The following is a 17,860-nucleotide window of genomic DNA, read 5'->3' on the forward strand; positions in this document are numbered from 1 at the left end:
CCTGGCGAAGTTGATCGATGACCCCTTTTTGGAGTAACTCCTGCATCTGAATCTGGAGGGTTCGTAGTATGGTCCTATGCTCTTCAGAGATATCATTGTTGTTGTTTGCCGTTGAGCCCATCTTCAAGCGTTGGGATCTTTGGGTCTGGGAATAATGATTACTCGGCCCCACGGTGGGCGCCAATTGTACCTGTATGGATATTGGGGACTGAGTAATGTTGGTCCACGTCGATACAAGGTGTCTGCTTCAGTCTTAGTTGTCTTGTCCTTCGAGTTTCCTTCTTCCTCGCGTGCCTCGGTCGGCCGGTGGGGGTACCTGCGATTGTGCTCCGACGCTCAAGTCAGTAATCTCTCTCAGTGAGAATCCTTGATAATCTGAAAAACATACCTTTTTCTCTTTCTTTTCCTTCTTTTGTACCTTCCCCTTGGGCTTGGGCCCTCTGGGTCGTTAGTGGTTCGCCACGTGTTTTCTGGTTTTTCGGTCGTGTTAGGTGGTTTCCTGGGATCTAGGGGATGTTCCCGAAAATCTGGGGAGTGCTCACGTGCGTTTGTTGTTCAGTGGGAATTAACCGTTTGTCCCATGCGTGACCACGTTAGTTAGATAATTTTAATCTGAACCATGCGGTCGTCCGGTCCCGACCGGTACAGGATGTTTACTAATTTTTCAGCTCTTGCCTAGTACAATTGTGAACACCTCAATACAATCGGTCACCCTATCTTTGAAAGTTATAGCATTCTTATGGTTCCATATAACCTAAACGATGGTCATCCATGTAGATTTCCAAACCCTATTTTATTTATAGCTCAGACCTACTAAACAAAATTGGTTGACATGTTGTTTAGCTTGTGACTGATACCCACCCATTTTCTACATTTGTCCCACACTCCCCTAAAACACAAGTGTTTGACATTTGCAACACTCTTTGCAACGAAGAGCACACGATATTGTCAACATTAATTACTCTTCTCACAAGTTGATCTTTGGTAGGTAACCTATTAAGCATAACCATTCACGCACAAAATTGTGTTGATGGTAGAGATTTGATTTTCCAAAAACTAGTAAAAATCTTCCATTCCTCCCCTAAGACAATATTATTCATTAACTTATAGACAAAGCTTACGAAGTAAGAGCTGGTTTCACCATTCCTCCATTTCCACTAGTCTTCAATATCTCTGATCAATTGTACTTGTGATAGTACTTGCATCATAGTGTTTAGCTGGTTAAGTGCTCAATAATACCAGTTCCTCCTCCATACTAGTTTCCAAGTTCATACACCATTGGTCTATACCAGTGCTCACGGACCTCAGGCTCAAAGTTTGTGTGATTATTACATTCTTGAATAGGCCAAAGCTTAAGACTCCTCCTAATTCCACCTGTCATGTCAAAAACTGATTTTATTCCCAATTCTCACTTTCCATTTAAGATTATTTAATAAAAAAAAAGTTGTATTTGATAATAAATAAATAAAATTGATGGAAAGATTCCACTAAAAAAAACAATAAATCAATACAACCATATTCATGAATAAACCATAACAAATAAGGAGACAAAAAAAATTAAGACCCTTCAGATCTAAAGTCTATTTTCAAAGAATAAGGTACCCATTCATTTCACATTTAATATGAACCACATGGCATTAGGTTGTAGCATTTGTTGAATCAAATTCAATCTCTCTATATATACACTATTTCTCTTCTTCTCTTCCATAGTAGTTTTCTCATCTCTCACACAGTTCACAATGCTTCCTTACCATACCCTTGAAGAAGCAGAAGTTGCACTAGGAAGAGGACTAACCCTTGCTGAGACAATATGGTTACAGTATTCTGCCAACAAACCAGATTTTGTGCTTCATTGTCACAATTCTCTATTCTTGTGCTTATTTTATTCTATAGCCCCTATTCCATTCTTATTGGTGGAACTTAGTGGGAACCAGAAGCTAAACAAACACAAGATTCAGCCCAAGGTGAAGACAACATTCTGGGAAATGTTCAAATGCTACAAAGATGTCATGCACACCTTTCTCATTGCAGTTACTCCATTGCAGATCATTTCTTATCCCACCATAAAGGTATTTTCTTTTCTTTTCTTTCGAAGTCTAATCTTCATATCATATCATGTTACTAGTATAAAGATTTTCTAAATGTAATTATTAAAACCTCAACAATCTTATCATATGGATATAATTTTTAAAACATGCAGAAAACAACTGCAGAGGATTTTAATCTTTTCTTATATATAGAACAATTTATAATTATATATATATATATATATCGAATGCAATCTTAGGAATTTTTTACCATGATGGGGTTATTTTTTTTTTGTTTTTACCAAAATGGGGTCGTTTAAAAAAAATTACAAAGTTAGGCAAGTCGTGTCAATTTGACACAACTTCATATGCACAAATCGTCCCAATTTGACACGACTCTGCCATGTCATATTGAAGTCATGTCAACTTGACACGACTTCTGTCCTGTCATACTGAAGTCGTGTCAACTTGGCACGACTTCTGCCATGTCATATTGAAGTCGTGTCAACTTGGCACGACTTCTGCCACGTCATATTTTTTTATATTGGGTAGTAAGTTATGTAATGTTAAAAATTAATTTGATACATAATTTTATAAGAGTGATAGTTTTAAGAAACAAAAAATTTGATAATCGTGTATGGATCATGTTTAACGGTAATGTAATACAATAACTTGATTATTTGATTAATTAAAAAATGAAGAAAATTGTTATAGAATTTGGAAATAAATAGATAAATGAAAATTTATTGTATTTGGAAAATAAATAGAGAATTATTGTTGTGAATTAGCAAAATAAATAGCTTGAGAAGTAATGATTATTGTTCCTTAAAACTGACACTCAAATTAATTTTTAACATTACATAACCTACTACTCAATATAAACAATAAAATAAAATAAAAAAAGTTATGACGTGGTAGAAGTCGTGCCAAGTTGACACGAGTTCAGTATAATATGACAGAGTCGTGTTTAATTGGGACGATTTATGCATATGAAGTCGTGCCGAATTGGCACAACTTGCCTAAATTTGTAATTTTTTTTAAACAGGCCTCATTTTAGTAAAAAAAAAAAATAATAACCTCATGATGGTCAAAAAGCCCAATCTTAAACTAATACCCGAGAGGAGTGACACTCGTAACATTAAAAAAAAGTTAAACATCAAGTTTAAAAAAAAAATAATCATTATATTAATCAATTAAATATTAAAATAAAAATAATTATTATAATTTAAAATAATTTCTATTATTAATAAAATTTATAAATTAGTTTTTAAATTATTATTTAATTAGTATCGATACAAAGTTAGTATTAATATTATATTTGTTTAATTAATCATTAGTAACTAATGATACATTTATTACACAATTCAAAATATTAATTTTTTATTTAAATTTGTTTTATTTTTTTAATTTAAAATACTAATATATATCATTATATTATTAAAATAGTTATCAAGTGAATATATATTTTGTGGTCGAACAACCCTGTTCGTGTGTTTGAATATTAATGAATGGGACAAAACCATCTTTCTATATATCTAATCGTGAATCCCAAGTGGTTTGAATAAATTTCAATCAAATCATAAAAATGCACAAATTTAACAAGAGTGTCATACTCACAAACATTCTCTATTACAATTTAATTTTTTTTCCCCTAAACTAAAAATAACAATGAATACATCACTTTTTAATCAATTTTATTATATTAAGACAGATAAAATAATTAATTTGAAGACAGATTTTAAATAAAGATTAATATTCCATTGAAGGTCGAGAATATTATTAACTCTTTTTTAAAAATTAAAACTGTATTTGGTGTGGAAAAAATAATATCCACACACACAGTACAGTACACTATGGACACTCTATACTCTGTAGTTACAGTACACTACGGACATTTTATCCTCTGTAGTTACAGTACACTACGGATACTCTATACGGCTAATACGTGAAACAAAGCAGTAGGTATAATTTATTTTACAATTAAAACCAGTTTTGAATTTATAAAATAATCATAATTCACTATATAAAAGTTTACAGAAATAAAAGTAAAAAAAAATATTAATAATATTTATAATAGAATGATTTATCTTGTGCCTACAGAATATATATATATATATATATATAAAATTTACATTTTAATTTTATTAATTTCACTTTACAATGTGTTCTGCTTTTACTATCAAATTTTCATCAATCTTGAAAAACCTGAAGCAGGACACGTGTGTGTGTATGTTTTGTTTATAAATAAAATATAAATTCATGATTTACAGTTAAAAATTACTTTTAAATAGTTTTTACTTTTCATATCTAAAACACTAAAACTCCAATTAGAATCTCCACATACTACATTAATTTTGAAATTTGATGTAATTACACTTAGGATGGATAAAATCTATAAATTAAATAAATAAAAAATTTAGAGTTGATTTAAATCTCTAAGTTCAATTGAACTAAATTTTAAAGAGTAGTTAAAAGAATTCACTTGAATTATATGATGATTTAAATAAACTTAACTGAAATATATCATTATTTAAATTAATTAAAATTCTAAATTCTTTAAAATACGTGAGTTGCTTAAATTATTTGATTTATTTGAATTATTATTAGCGCACATCATATTTTGAAATATTTTTTATTTTACAAATTATTATCAAATTTAATATAAATCAATTTTATTTAAAAGTAATCCAATTTTAAAAACTAAATTATATAAAAAATTTAGTACAATATTTTGTTTCTTTTAAAATTTAATTCAATTTACTTTAATTTGATTTATTTAAAATACTTTTTAATATCTGTGGTTGCAGTTATCTATCGTAATCATGGACCCATTTATTTCTACATGGTCCTCTATAACCTTTTTATTAATTTAACTTTTTAATATACAAAATTTTTATCATTTAATTAGTTTATTTGAAAGCTTGATTTCCAAATAAATATTAATAATTTTTTTTATAGCTATGCAAGTGTGTAAATTTATTTTTTGTAAAATTTAATCATAGATTTAGTTTTTTTTAATTAAATAGTTTTAGTTTACTGTTAGTCTATTGATATTTTTTATTTTTAGTAGAAAATAGGAAATGTTAACGTAACTATAAGTGATGACAATCATAATATTTTAGCTTAAATAGTAATATTAATGTTTAATATTTTTTGTTTTAAAAATAGGTTACTGTTTTTGTTAGTATTTAGATTATATATTATTTGGATCAAAATTGTTTAAATTTGAAAACTTAAAAGATAAAAAAAAATGGTATTAAATGCAATTTTTTGTTTTTCAGTGGATTGGGATCAGAACTGGTTTGTCATTGCCATCAGGCTGGGAATTGTTTTGGCAGTTATTAGTTTACTTTGTCATAGAAGATTATTTGGGTTATTGGGTTCATAGGATGCTCCATTATAAATGGGCCTATGAGAAGATCCACAAGCTTCATCACGAATATTCAGCACCAATTGGGCTATCAGCACCTTATGCACATTGGGCCGAGATAATCATATTGGGTATCCCCGCATTTGTAGGCCCAATACTAGTCCCAGGACACATAACAACGTACTGGTTATGGTTCATTTTGCGCCAGCTAGAAGCCATTGAGACTCATAGCGGGTAAAACTTTTACTCTTTTCAGAGGATTTCTTTTTACACCCTCCTGCACCTCATAAATATTAAAAAAATTAGGCAATTGCTTCCTGCACCATATCACTGGACCCAATTACAGGGAAAAAGACAAAAATACCTTTAAAAAATGGGGTATATAAAATTACATTATAGACCTCCTTTTCTGTAACACAATAATCTCTTCCAGATAAATTTTTTCCAGAATGTATTATTTTCAATTCCGGATTTTTTTATCAAGAATGGAATTTTGATTTTTTTTTTTCCAGATTTTTATATCCAGAACACAATAATCTCTTCCAAATCTACTTTTCCATAATGCATTATTTTTAATTCTGGATTTTCATTTTAATTCTGGATTTTCATTTCCAAAATAAGGCTTCTTCTTCCTTCACCCCTACATTTTTCTTCCTGCACCCCCACAATTTTCTAAATCCCGAAATTGTCCTTAATATTTTATTTGAAAAAGAACACCGTGGTTATCGAAAATAGGGATCTGGGAGTGTGCTACGGATTCAGCAATCCAGAACTGAGTATTTTTTTTTCCGAATGAGGGGATGTTCTGGAAGTAATTTTTGCATAAATTATTGATTTCCAGATTGCTGAATCCAGAAGTCTAATTCTATAACGGATTCATGGATCCGGAATGCCTTTTTTTTTAAATTACGGATTTTTGAATCTGGAATGCATATTTCTGTTACGGATTGGTGGATCCGGAATGGTTTTTTTTTTTAATGATGCATATTTTGAATTACGGATTGATGGATCCGAAATTTTACCGAAAGTGCCAATCCAAAATTTTTCCGGATTCCATAATCCATAATGCAAAAAATAAATATAGTTCAAGTGCATTTTAGGGTTTTCAAAGAACAATAGGGGCAATTTGGTCTTTGCTTAACATTATGGGGGTGCAGGAAGAAAAATGTAGGGGTGCAGGAAGAAACTGCCCCAAAATAAAGGTTATTTTTGGAATTTTTTAAATTGTGTTGGGTGCATGTTCAAAAGTGTTGGGTGCAGGAAGCAATTTCTAAAAAAATATTTTGTCCCTGTTTTATAAAGGCTTGTCCAAAGGCTTCCAAATTTGGAAGTGACTTTCGGGTTGTGAAGTTGATTTTTTTTGGAAAATTGACTTTCACATTGTACACAACATAGAAGTCAATCTTTTTGAGAAAAATGACTTTCAGATATATGAAAATGTATTTTAAATTCTACAATTTAAAATTCTATTTTGTATTATATATTAAGAAGTGAATTTTACGTTTAACTTAATTTTATAAACTGAATTATAAGATCAGATTTGTACTCACTTATATACTATAAAATATTTTTATCTCTAATTGATGTTGGATCTCCAGCACACCCATTTACGTTGAGGCTGTCAACTTGTGCATGAGATTATATATTTAATGGTGGTTTAATAGTGACTCGATAACGAGTGACCTGATAAACCCAACAAACTTTTGTTATAATAGACTCTAAATGGCTCTGCTACCATATTAATAAGTGAACTTTAAGTATAACTTAATCTTATAAAATGGGTTTATAAGGTGAGATGATCCCACACTAACTAGAGATAAGGACATTTCGTAATATATAAATGGATACAAACTTCGTCTTATAAACAAATTTTGTAAGATTGGATTAGACTTAAAGTTCACTTCTTAATATTACACAACCTAGAAATCATTTTTCCAAATAGGAAGAATGAGAGAATAAATAAAGATAATATTGTCTTTTACACACTATCGATGGGTTTAGGAGGAAATACGAGAGTGAAAAAAAAATATTTTTTCATGTAATTACAACTATAAAGTTCATTAAATTATTTTAATATAGTTCAAAATACATAAAGTGGTATTTGATTTTAAATTTGATTTATCTTATGACATGGTTAAGGTATGATTTTCCTTGGAGTTTCACAAAGTTTCTACCATTTTATGGAGGAGCAGCATTCCATGACTACCATCACTATGTTGGTGAGAAAAGTAGAAGCAACTTTGCCTCAGTGTTCACCTATTGTGACTACATTTATGGAACTCATAAGGTAACCTTTAAATAATTGGTTTAAGCATTACTTACTTATTTTTTGTACATAAAATATTGAAATTATTCAATATTTTTATTAAAGATAACTCATCATTGTAATAATAGGGTTACTATATACCTTATTTTGCAGGGCTACCAGTACATAAAACAGATGGGCAAGGAAAATTCTACTTACACCCAAAATTACAAGATAAAGTAACTGGCTCTATGATCAAATAAATAAATAAATAGTTGAAATAAAGAATGGCCTTATATATTACAACTGGATGGATAAGTGTTTTTAATATTGGGATAATTTAGATATTTTCTCTCTAATAAAATTAGAACTTAATATTTTGTGCAATTTTTTCATAAGACAGACTTTAGTGGTTCACATGCTATAATCTTATCTTAATTTTTAATATAATCAAATTTCAGTCAACTTAAGAATAAAGAATTTAATATTACTCTACGAAAAAACTTAACTATCTACTTTCTGTGTTCAATTTTTTTGAATAATTATAATTTTATTCCAACATTATAATTAACCCAATAGAAACTTACATTGTATGGTTCAGATTTTCTATTTTCTACATTTATGCTAAAAGGTTCTTATACACAAATTTATATGTTGTTTATAAAACTAATAGAAATATCGTATTAAACAATAATCTAAATATTGATTGATATAAATGATAGTGATACGGTCCTTTAATTAAGTGGATTATTTATTTATTTATTTACAGTAAGAAAATTATTTACTTTATTTATTATTAATACACACCTTTTTTAAAAAATAACTTTTTTACAATCCTACAAAATTAGTCACGACTCACAAATATGTTTTATTTAAATTTTTAAATTTAATATGACGACTATTAGCCAAGCAACAGCCACTCTAAATTAATTGTAATTTGTTTTTCTGGTTAAGTTAATTTTTTATCACGTCATAAATCAACTTCTTAAGTTCAGTTTGAGTCATCTTATGTATAAAATAAATTGTAAATGCAAAATAGTAATATTATTCATATTAATATTATATTAAGAATTAGTTAAAATATTAAATTTAAAGTCCGTTCACGGTGGCGTATAATTTTTTTTACTATTTTAGCTCCGTAATTATTTATTTTGAATTTGTACTTTTTTGTTATGGTCCTTAATTCTTTGTTTTCAATTCATATGTGACAATTAAGTAAGAGATTCGTTTATATTTTATTTTCAATGTAAATTATCAGTAAAGAACAATTACTTTCTTTGTGTTACTAATTTTGTTAAACTAAATAATTAAAAAAATAAAATAAAGAATGAAATTTTTTAAATAATTGTACAGAGAAAGCATGGGGAAGTTAGGCAAAAACATGTAATAATTTAATAAAAAATAGGATAAAAGTGTCTAAAAATAGAAACAAAAATAAAATATTCCTGATCCTTCACAAATCTTTCAATTCTAAAATTACCTTCACGAAAAAGTAAAAGATTTAATTTCTTTTTATTTTCAAATTGTATTGTATAATCTACTAACTCTACAAATTCAGAATACAAAATTGTATTTCCAATTTTAGAATTAAAAAAATATTGTGTTTGGAAATACATTTCAAATTCAAAATTCAAATTATATTCCAATAATTTAGAGTTAGAGTTCAAACAACATTTTCAAACAAAAAATACTTTCTGGATACAAAATTTTATTCTAAATTCTAGATTTCAGAATTTTAGAATCTAGAAAAAGAGGAAGAGGGTTGTCAATGAAAAAAAATGAAGAAAAGAACAAAGTTATCATTTCACATCTTCTATGGAGGTGCAGAAACAATTTGCCTCATTTTCAAAACCTTCTATGTTGAACATGAGCTAATAGTTCGGTTGTGGACTTGTAGCACAAAAAGGCATTAAAATGTGCAGTAATTTCGTTGCAATTATTTCCCGATTCCAACTATTTCAAACTAAGATGAAATAATGCCCTCATAATTGTGATGAAAGTATGAAAATGATTTTTTTTTATGACATAAACTATAGTCACTAGCAACATGTTCATTACGTTCTCTCCCAAAGCACTAAAACACTATTCTCGTATCACTTCATGATTCATCTCAACCTCACTAGCACAACCAAAACCAAAAACAACAACATTATCTACGTCTCTATAAATTATTAATCACAAAAATTCGGAAAGATACAAGCAAGTGAAGGGCTTGTATCATTTCAGCTCATCATAGTTTCTGATTCAACTTTCAAAAGATACCACGCAGCTCTAATCAAGTTGTGAAGAGAAACTTTTGAAGCATCTGTGTTTAACGTAAATTAGTTGTCATGGCGAAGATAGGCATGCTAATGATGGCAGTTGGTGCACTGGCATAGTGGTCTAGGATGAAGGAATAGATGGAGATGCCCACAACTTCACTTTCTTGTCAGCACTAGCTGTGGCTAAAACCAAGACTTTATCATTTCCTGTGTAAAAGGCACCACCAAAATAATTAAGATGAAAAACATTACATGGTAGTTAGCATAAGCATGTGTTGGTATTTTAAATCAAATTCACTTTGTATCATCTAGATAACTTTGCATTATCTTCTAACACTGATTGGCACATACTATACAAGAAACATATTTGGCAAAAAAGGTGTTCATATGGAAATTTGTCAAGAACACAATAAATTAGGTGAAGGACCAAAAGGAAGGAATGGAGTCAGATTAGCAGCTTTACCCATTGGAATAGCTTTAGGAGCCCACGAAATGCAAGAAATGTCACCTGCAAATGGGAAAAAAAAATAATCAACGAATGGAAGATCACAGATAGAAAATTTCTTGATTTACATGTTGCAAGGGAACAACTAAAAGAGTTGATGCTTGAACATACTGTCATGGGCTTTCTCAGCCGTATCCAAAACCTTTCCAGTATCAACACATAGCCACTGCAAGGTGGAACCATGGGTGGCAGCCAAAATTTTTCCATCAGGGGAAATACTAAGGCGGTCATAGTGCAAAGCAGCACCAGAAGAATCGCGAAGAGGAATAGGGAACACCTTCAGCGTCTTTGGATCCTCATCAAGGTGATAACGAACTTCAGGATACAAGGAAAATAAGGTGAGATGAATTGAATTAATTAACAACCTAGTCCTAAAGACAGCACATGTGAACATTTGGATAAGAACCCTACTTGCCCCAACCCCATGAAGGAAATAATACCCTTAACTGATCAGATAACAAGCCCATTTATCAGGCCAGATAAAATAACATGCACAAAAGAAAACATGTCCATTTTCAGCTATAGAATCTCATCAAAGTGCTGTTTGAATTCTTTACTAATAACATGAGGCATGGGCATCTATCTTTTCCAGAATCTTTAAAAGTATTTGCAACTGCAGTAGACACCAAGAGTTTGCTAGAAAAATAAAACCAATTATAAGTAAAAAAATAATCATCTTTCAATATTTGCTCACCATTGATATTCCATATTCTCATTGAACCATCCTTGGATGCAGTGATTATTTGCTCAGAGTTTGGTGTAAAGCATAACCAAGTCACAGCACTCTGACACGCAAGTAATGAACATATAATCATAGTCAAAATAATGGAACGTCATCTTTATTCTTTTTGTTTAAATTGTAAATCTCTCTCTCTCCCCTCTTACACGGAAAACTAATATGCCTGCAACTAAAAATGGACCATGATCTTTATTCTTCGTTTAAATTGTAATTCACAAACGTGTTCAGAGTACAGGCGTGCGTTCATGAAAATTGTCCATGCACATCATGCTCATGAAATTTCCATTGAACCAAGATATTCTAATGTAATACATAAAGTATAAGACTACTGCATAAAAAATATATGAAAATTAATTAATTTATAATATACCTTTTATATAAACAAAGTTGCAATGCATTTGAAGGAAAATATAATCTTTGAATTTTTTGGCTTGAAAAGTCTATATATGTATAAATGGGAGGTTAAATTAAATTTTAAATCACCCCAAAATAATAATATTAACCTTATGCCCCTTAAGCTGCATGACATTTAAAACTTCCTTGGCAGATCCATCCTTCGCATATACAATCTCCCAGACCTGCCAAACATTGTAAACAAGAAAAAAAATGGAGAATACGTAAAGCAATTTTCAAAAACAGCAGTAACATTTAGATAAACGTTGCCAATAAAAAAATATAACAAAAGACAATGAATAATGGTGTATTTAGAGGCTCCCTGAGGTCAGCTAACAAATTATTAGACAACTGTATTCTATTCTATTGCAGTATTATATTAATTTGATTTATTCTGGCTTTCACAAGTTGGATGGTGCAGTTTCAAGAGATATACACTTGCCGCTATCTTGGTTCTTGAGTAGGCAAAGTTATTGACAGATTACAAACAAAATGATGATTAACCAATATGTTGATTATTACACAAGATTTCCTTGAAAAGCTAGTCCTGTGACCTATTGTGTTACTTCAACAGAAAATTATCTGAAATTATTCTAAATTTTCGATTGAACATCAATTTTTTTATATTTGTCTAAAGAGATCCATGCACTGCCTAAAAACATGATCTGACATCAGGAATAGTGCTGACTTCAAGAATCCATTTTCTTCCTTCTTCATCCCCTGGTCTTCAGTCATCCCCCAACAGACTCACTATTACATGCCAGCAAATCATCCTAATATACACAAAATTATGAGGGCACATTCTGGGTTTGTGTCACATTCAACATAATGACCCATGCCCAATGGCTTAAGTACGGGTTTAATTCAGGACGTTGTTATAATTGAGAATCAAGCCTTTGCTAATATAGCTACACATTTTGGTATGGTAGTACATGCTCATAATCATATCATTTGGTATCAAACCAAAGGATCACAAGGGTGCATGTTGAGTCCATGGGTTGAGCCAACCAAGTGGCCCTCCGCAATGGCTTATTTCTTAGGGAAAGCCTCAAGTATAATGCAGGGTGTTAAATGTTAAGCGTAGCACATTTGCTAATAGCTAGTGTTTTTGTCAAGATGGCAAATGCTCTTGGCCATATCATATGGTACGTATATTGGCCCAAAGGAATGCAAGGGAGCATATTGAGTCTGATGGTTGGACTTAAATCAGTGGCCCATGCCTAATGACTTAAATAGGGAAGGACCCACACCTAATGCAGAGTGTTACCTCAAGACTTGTGCCTTGGCTAATAGCTTAAGCTCTTTTTTTTGTGATAATTGCTTAAACTTTTGTCATGTGGAGAAGCCTTATTGATAGTTGTATCACTTTGTATTAAACCAAAAGGAAACAAGGGTGCATGTCAGGTTTGTGCGTCCAGTGGTTATATATACCCAATGGCTTAGACCCGGTGGTGCCCAGGTCAAATGCATAGTGTTATAAGTCAGGAGTGCCTTTGCTGATAACTCAAGCTTTTGCCAAGGTGGGAAGTACTCTTGATTATATCATATTCCTCTTTTTATCTCCTTTTTGCTTTATGTAAAATATTCTTCACAACCCCAGCTTTTACATTTGTTTTTCTACCTAATAGATGAAACAGACTAATTGATAGTTTCTAAAGTCAAGTTTCTTCCATATATTCATTTTTCCACACTGTTCACACAACATTAGAAATCATTTGGCTAAAACTGTTCATTGACCATTGACAAAATTAAAGTAAAAGGCATTGTGCATACATATAAGTGGAGAGAGAGAGAACAGTGAACAAGGAAGGTGATTGGATATACAAACTTCACTGAGCAGTATTTATAGCAGCATTGTAACATAACTTCAGACAAACACACATGTAATAGAAATGAAGGATAACTCTTAATAATAGGCTAACATATTTTCCATGTGGCTTATTCCCTTTTTCAATTGAACAAATACAAGCCAATTTTCAAGGCCAGCACCAAACAGATGATGGGCGCAGCCTTGCTTCTGAAGTGATGATACTGCTAAATCAATCAAGTATTCAACCCTAGCTAATAAAAAATAAGAGCTTAAGCTTAAAGGCTACCTCTTACTGCATAGTACTACTACTAGTTGGCCCTCTATGCATGCATACATAAGAACTATTAGTAACTCATAAAAACTTAAATAAATTTGCACATTAAACTTCACCTTCACATCTGCAGTAAATGCTGCTGCGGCAATAAAACGACCATTGGGTGATATAGCAGCCATGTTATTTTTCAATTGATTTGTATCCACATGCCCAACACTCTTCCCAGTTTTTCCATGCCAAAGAATGATATCAGTCTCTGAATTAGAAATCAAATTTAGGAAAGGTTAGAGAAAGCCAACATTAAGTATTAAATTTCAGTATAAAGACACTGACAATAATTTCATTAGCAAATTGAAATAAAAGTATATTACAGTGCCTTTGATTTGGTGAGCAGAATAAATCTCAAACCGCATCCAAATTTTAGTTAACAAATAGATTTTTCTTACTCAGAAGTTCCTAGGTTATGTCAGAGAGTATAGGTAGCTGAGACCTTTGCAGTATTTAGTGGTTAAATAAATATGTAAAAAGGCAACATAAACAGAAATGTAGGTATGCTCTACTTAAATCACTTTGTGGACCCTTCCCCATCCAAGCGTTTATTTTCTCACAAGCTACTTCTAATTAAAATTGGAATTCCCTTCATAATTGCAGCATAATATTAGGCGAGAAGACACTGAATATATAAATAATTATGACACACAGACAGACAGAACATTTTCTTCATAGATTCCAATGGGAAATGATGTCGGAAAGATACCTTCTGAACAAGATGCAATAATTGTACTTCCATCAGCACTGCCATAAGTTGCTGAGGCTCCAAACATGGTCAATATTGACTTTTTATCATGAACTTTGTGATGCTCCCACTTAATTTCTGGGAGAGGAAGCTTTGTTTGTGGTTTATTTTCTGAAGAGTCAGGCTTCCCTTCTCCATACATATATAATGAACAACCAGAGAGAGTATAAGATGACACAACAATGGAGGATGCATCATCAGAAAATGTAACTGCTGTTGGATGACCACCGGCAGGTAAATTAATCCTTAGAAACCTGCAAAAGTGTAGAGACAACAAAATTTATGCACATGAGATATGATTGACATTTACTTTATATGCATGTGCCAAGAGGCTCTTAAAATTCACATACTTGAAACTTTTACTTGAAGCATCATCCAACTTAAACACCCTCACAACTCCATCAGCGCAAGCTGTTTGCACAGACAATATAAAGTAGGAATGTAAGAAAAAAAAGTCACAGAATGCTTTCGTACAAGTGAAAATAAATAAAAAAACAAAACCATTAGAACAGGTAGGAATCTTAGGTCAAAGAAATCTACAAAGGAAATTAGGAAACAACAATAATGCTTGAAAAATACAAGTCAACACATGTGATCACTTTGAGATAGTAACATTAACAAGGAGGCTGCAAATGCTGAGCACTATTTTTGCAGCTTCTTCATTGCCATTGACTGGAGTGGTTTGTCAACAACTTCAATGATATACCATTGTCTCTTAAACATGTCATGGCTTTTGGGAAAAACTTATGTTTATGGCAGCTCAGATCATGGTATTTTAAGTACATATAGTTTCTTTTTATGCAGAAAAACTGCTTGAGTCAGCAGTGTCATACGGCTATTTTGGTCTTTTGGTTTTGGTTTCGTTATTTTGACAGGTAATATATTGTCCACCTAGCATTATTTTCTCTCATCTACCTAATAAAGTTTATTGTTAATAAAAAAAAATCAGAATACTGAACATATCAACAATGAGGTCAAGATGGGCTTTTCTTTGTAGTAGAAAATAAGTATGACAAGAAATTTTTAATTAATAGATGCACATAGATTCATAGAAATGGAAAATATTTGTCCTCAGATCCATACTTCTATGCAAGCAGCAAATTTAGTATCCATACCCATATCCTATGCATACCCATATCCTACACATACTTGCATTTGGCTAAATGAAATATGTTTTCATTTTTAATATATCTTCTTTTTGACAATCTAATAAAGTAAAAAACTATACTACCAATATTCATATGAAATATTTCAGAAAACCAACAGCATTAATTAAAAATGTAACATCTAACTCAAATAAAAAATATCCACATATTTATCATATATTAAATAAAAGAACTTAACTAAATTCAAATCCAACATAATAAAAGTAAGCAAGTACAGAACTTAATGTAATGTTTTGACAGAGTAAATAATAAACAGACTTATGAAACATAAGACAGCAAGTTAGGACAATAAATTAGGGTTTCAACAAGAGAAATATCCAATTTAAAAAGACTGAACACTAAAGTATCTAAACCCACAACCATCCAATGAACTTTTGCAAGAAAGCAAATATCCAAACCATGACCCATTTTAAAGCAAATACCTTCATTGCCACAAGGTCCAAATCCAATTGCACCCTACGTGCTTCACAACCACTATTTGGTCAAATAGTCTTAAAATTTGAGATTAAGTCTAAGGGTCAGTTTTGATCAGTTTTCCATGAGCACTTCTATTTTAGGACAGAAAATTAAGAAAAATAATGAATGATTTTCTCCATAAGTTAAAATTAACTAAATTGTGCACAAGAGGTTATAGAAAGAGAGTTTCTACAAACTTGCTTATACATAAGCTATGGAGAAACTAATTTTTATGTTTGTTCCTATTTTTTTCATCTTATAGGTGTTTATGGAGAAATCTAAATAGGCCCTCACTCAACTCACAAAACTGACTTACAAGTTACAAGTAAGAGTAATTCTCCACTTATACTATATTTTGATAGTATCTCTAGAAAATGTGTGATCTCCAACACACAATGCATAGAGAAAAACAGAACTAAGAAAACACAGATCTTACAGCAGAGGAAAGTAAGAGGCACCAAAGAAGTGAACTAAGCATGGGAATGAAAATTCAAGAATTCATCTTCAAAAGGAACCGTGTTACACCTGTTGCCAAATTGCGTCCATCGTGGGAGAAGCATATCCCTGTCACTGCATCACCATGGCCCTTCAAGGTATTCAAATCCAACGGATGGTGTCGCTTGTTTTGATCCTAAACCCATAAAAGAAACCACATTTTGAGAACCAATGCAAGCACAACAGGGAAATGAAAAGAAGTTAAGATTTGGAAGCTACCTTGTCGGAAGAATGGGGTTTGGAGAGAGGCTTCTTGGGAAGGGGTTTGGAGATAGGTTTGGGATTGGGATTGGGATTGGCATCGGAATTGGGTTTGGCGATGGATCGAACTTCGGATTGGCGCTTGCGGAAGTAGGAGTTGAAGAAGAGAAGGGCAATTATGGCACCCAACACGAGCGAAAGTAAAACGATGGGTAACGCTGGATCCATTTCAGAGTGAAGAAGAACAAGAAGAATAATAAGAAGAACAAGGACAAGAACAAGGGTTTGATTTTGTTAAGGTTAAGGCTTGGTGTGTGTGAGTGTTGTTGCTGTAGCAGTTGCACACGTGGATTCTTAATCACACCGTGATTCTTAATCACACCCTGGATTCTTAATCAACCGTGGATTCGCACCGCTTTCAGATTATGCAGTTGCATTGTGCATACAACTCTTTCTCATCATTATATAAAAACTAAAATATTAAGATTTGTAAAACATTTTTTGTTTTGTAATTTGATTTAAAATAGAATTATACATAAGAAATAAAAATTATAGTATTTACTGAAAAGTAATAAATATAAAAGTTTCGGATAAAGAAAATAAAACTAATATTTTTTCCTTCCATTTCTTAAGGAACTTTAATCTTTTATAGATTATTAATTATAATTTCATGTTCGTATTTTACTCCTTATTGATCTTATGTTTAGAAAATATATTATCAAAAATATGATACTCATGGTTATTGATATTAAAAAACTATAAATGTTTTTACAATCATTAGGGCTTGTGTGTGATGTGGGAAAGAAAAGTTAAAAAAAAAACTAGGAAAACAAATAAAGATAAAAAAATTCTTAAAAGAGTTTGGAAGAGATTTTTTCAATGATATAATATTTACATTTCGCTAAAATGCTACGTGAAATCTATCTAAAATAATTCATTAAAATTTATATATTTTTTAATATCAATATTTTTCTAAACTTTAAAAAAAATTAAACAAATATCATTTTTTTTATTTTCTCTTCAAAAATCTTAATAATCCTAATTGGATATCGTAATATTTATTTATATAATTTTTTATATAAATCTTTTGAAAGTCTTTACTAAATACTACAAGATTTTTAC

At 31.0% G+C, this 17,860-nt stretch overlaps 2 protein-coding genes across 2 annotated transcripts; one reads left to right on the plus strand and one right to left on the minus strand.

Annotated features, from left to right (window-relative positions):
- Positions 1-1,690: 1,690 nt before the first annotated feature.
- On the plus strand, positions 1,691-8,029 carry LOC137826833 (methylsterol monooxygenase 1-2). Its single transcript, XM_068632981.2, has 4 exons — positions 1,691-2,069; positions 5,309-5,631; positions 7,537-7,684; positions 7,817-8,029. Exons 1-4 carry the CDS (start codon positions 1,740-1,742, stop codon positions 7,883-7,885), a joined length of 870 nt encoding a protein of 289 aa, XP_068489082.1. The 5' UTR covers positions 1,691-1,739; the 3' UTR covers positions 7,886-8,029.
- Positions 8,030-9,630: 1,601 nt separating this feature from the next.
- LOC137824215 (Transducin/WD40 repeat-like superfamily protein) lies at positions 9,631-17,176 on the minus strand. Its single transcript, XM_068629746.1, has 10 exons — positions 16,757-17,176; positions 16,568-16,673; positions 14,771-14,831; positions 14,382-14,674; positions 13,741-13,880; positions 11,651-11,725; positions 11,103-11,193; positions 10,520-10,723; positions 10,367-10,411; positions 9,631-10,110 (listed from the first exon to the last, which is right to left on the minus strand). Exons 1-10 carry the CDS (start codon positions 16,964-16,966, stop codon positions 10,025-10,027), a joined length of 1,311 nt encoding a protein of 436 aa, XP_068485847.1. The 5' UTR covers positions 16,967-17,176; the 3' UTR covers positions 9,631-10,024.
- Positions 17,177-17,860: the final 684 nt, after the last annotated feature.

Source organism: Phaseolus vulgaris, chromosome 8, assembly GCF_051622355.1.
Source record: "Phaseolus vulgaris cultivar YP4 chromosome 8, ASM5162235v1, whole genome shotgun sequence".
NCBI classification, from domain to species: Eukaryota; Viridiplantae; Streptophyta; class Magnoliopsida; order Fabales; family Fabaceae; genus Phaseolus; species Phaseolus vulgaris.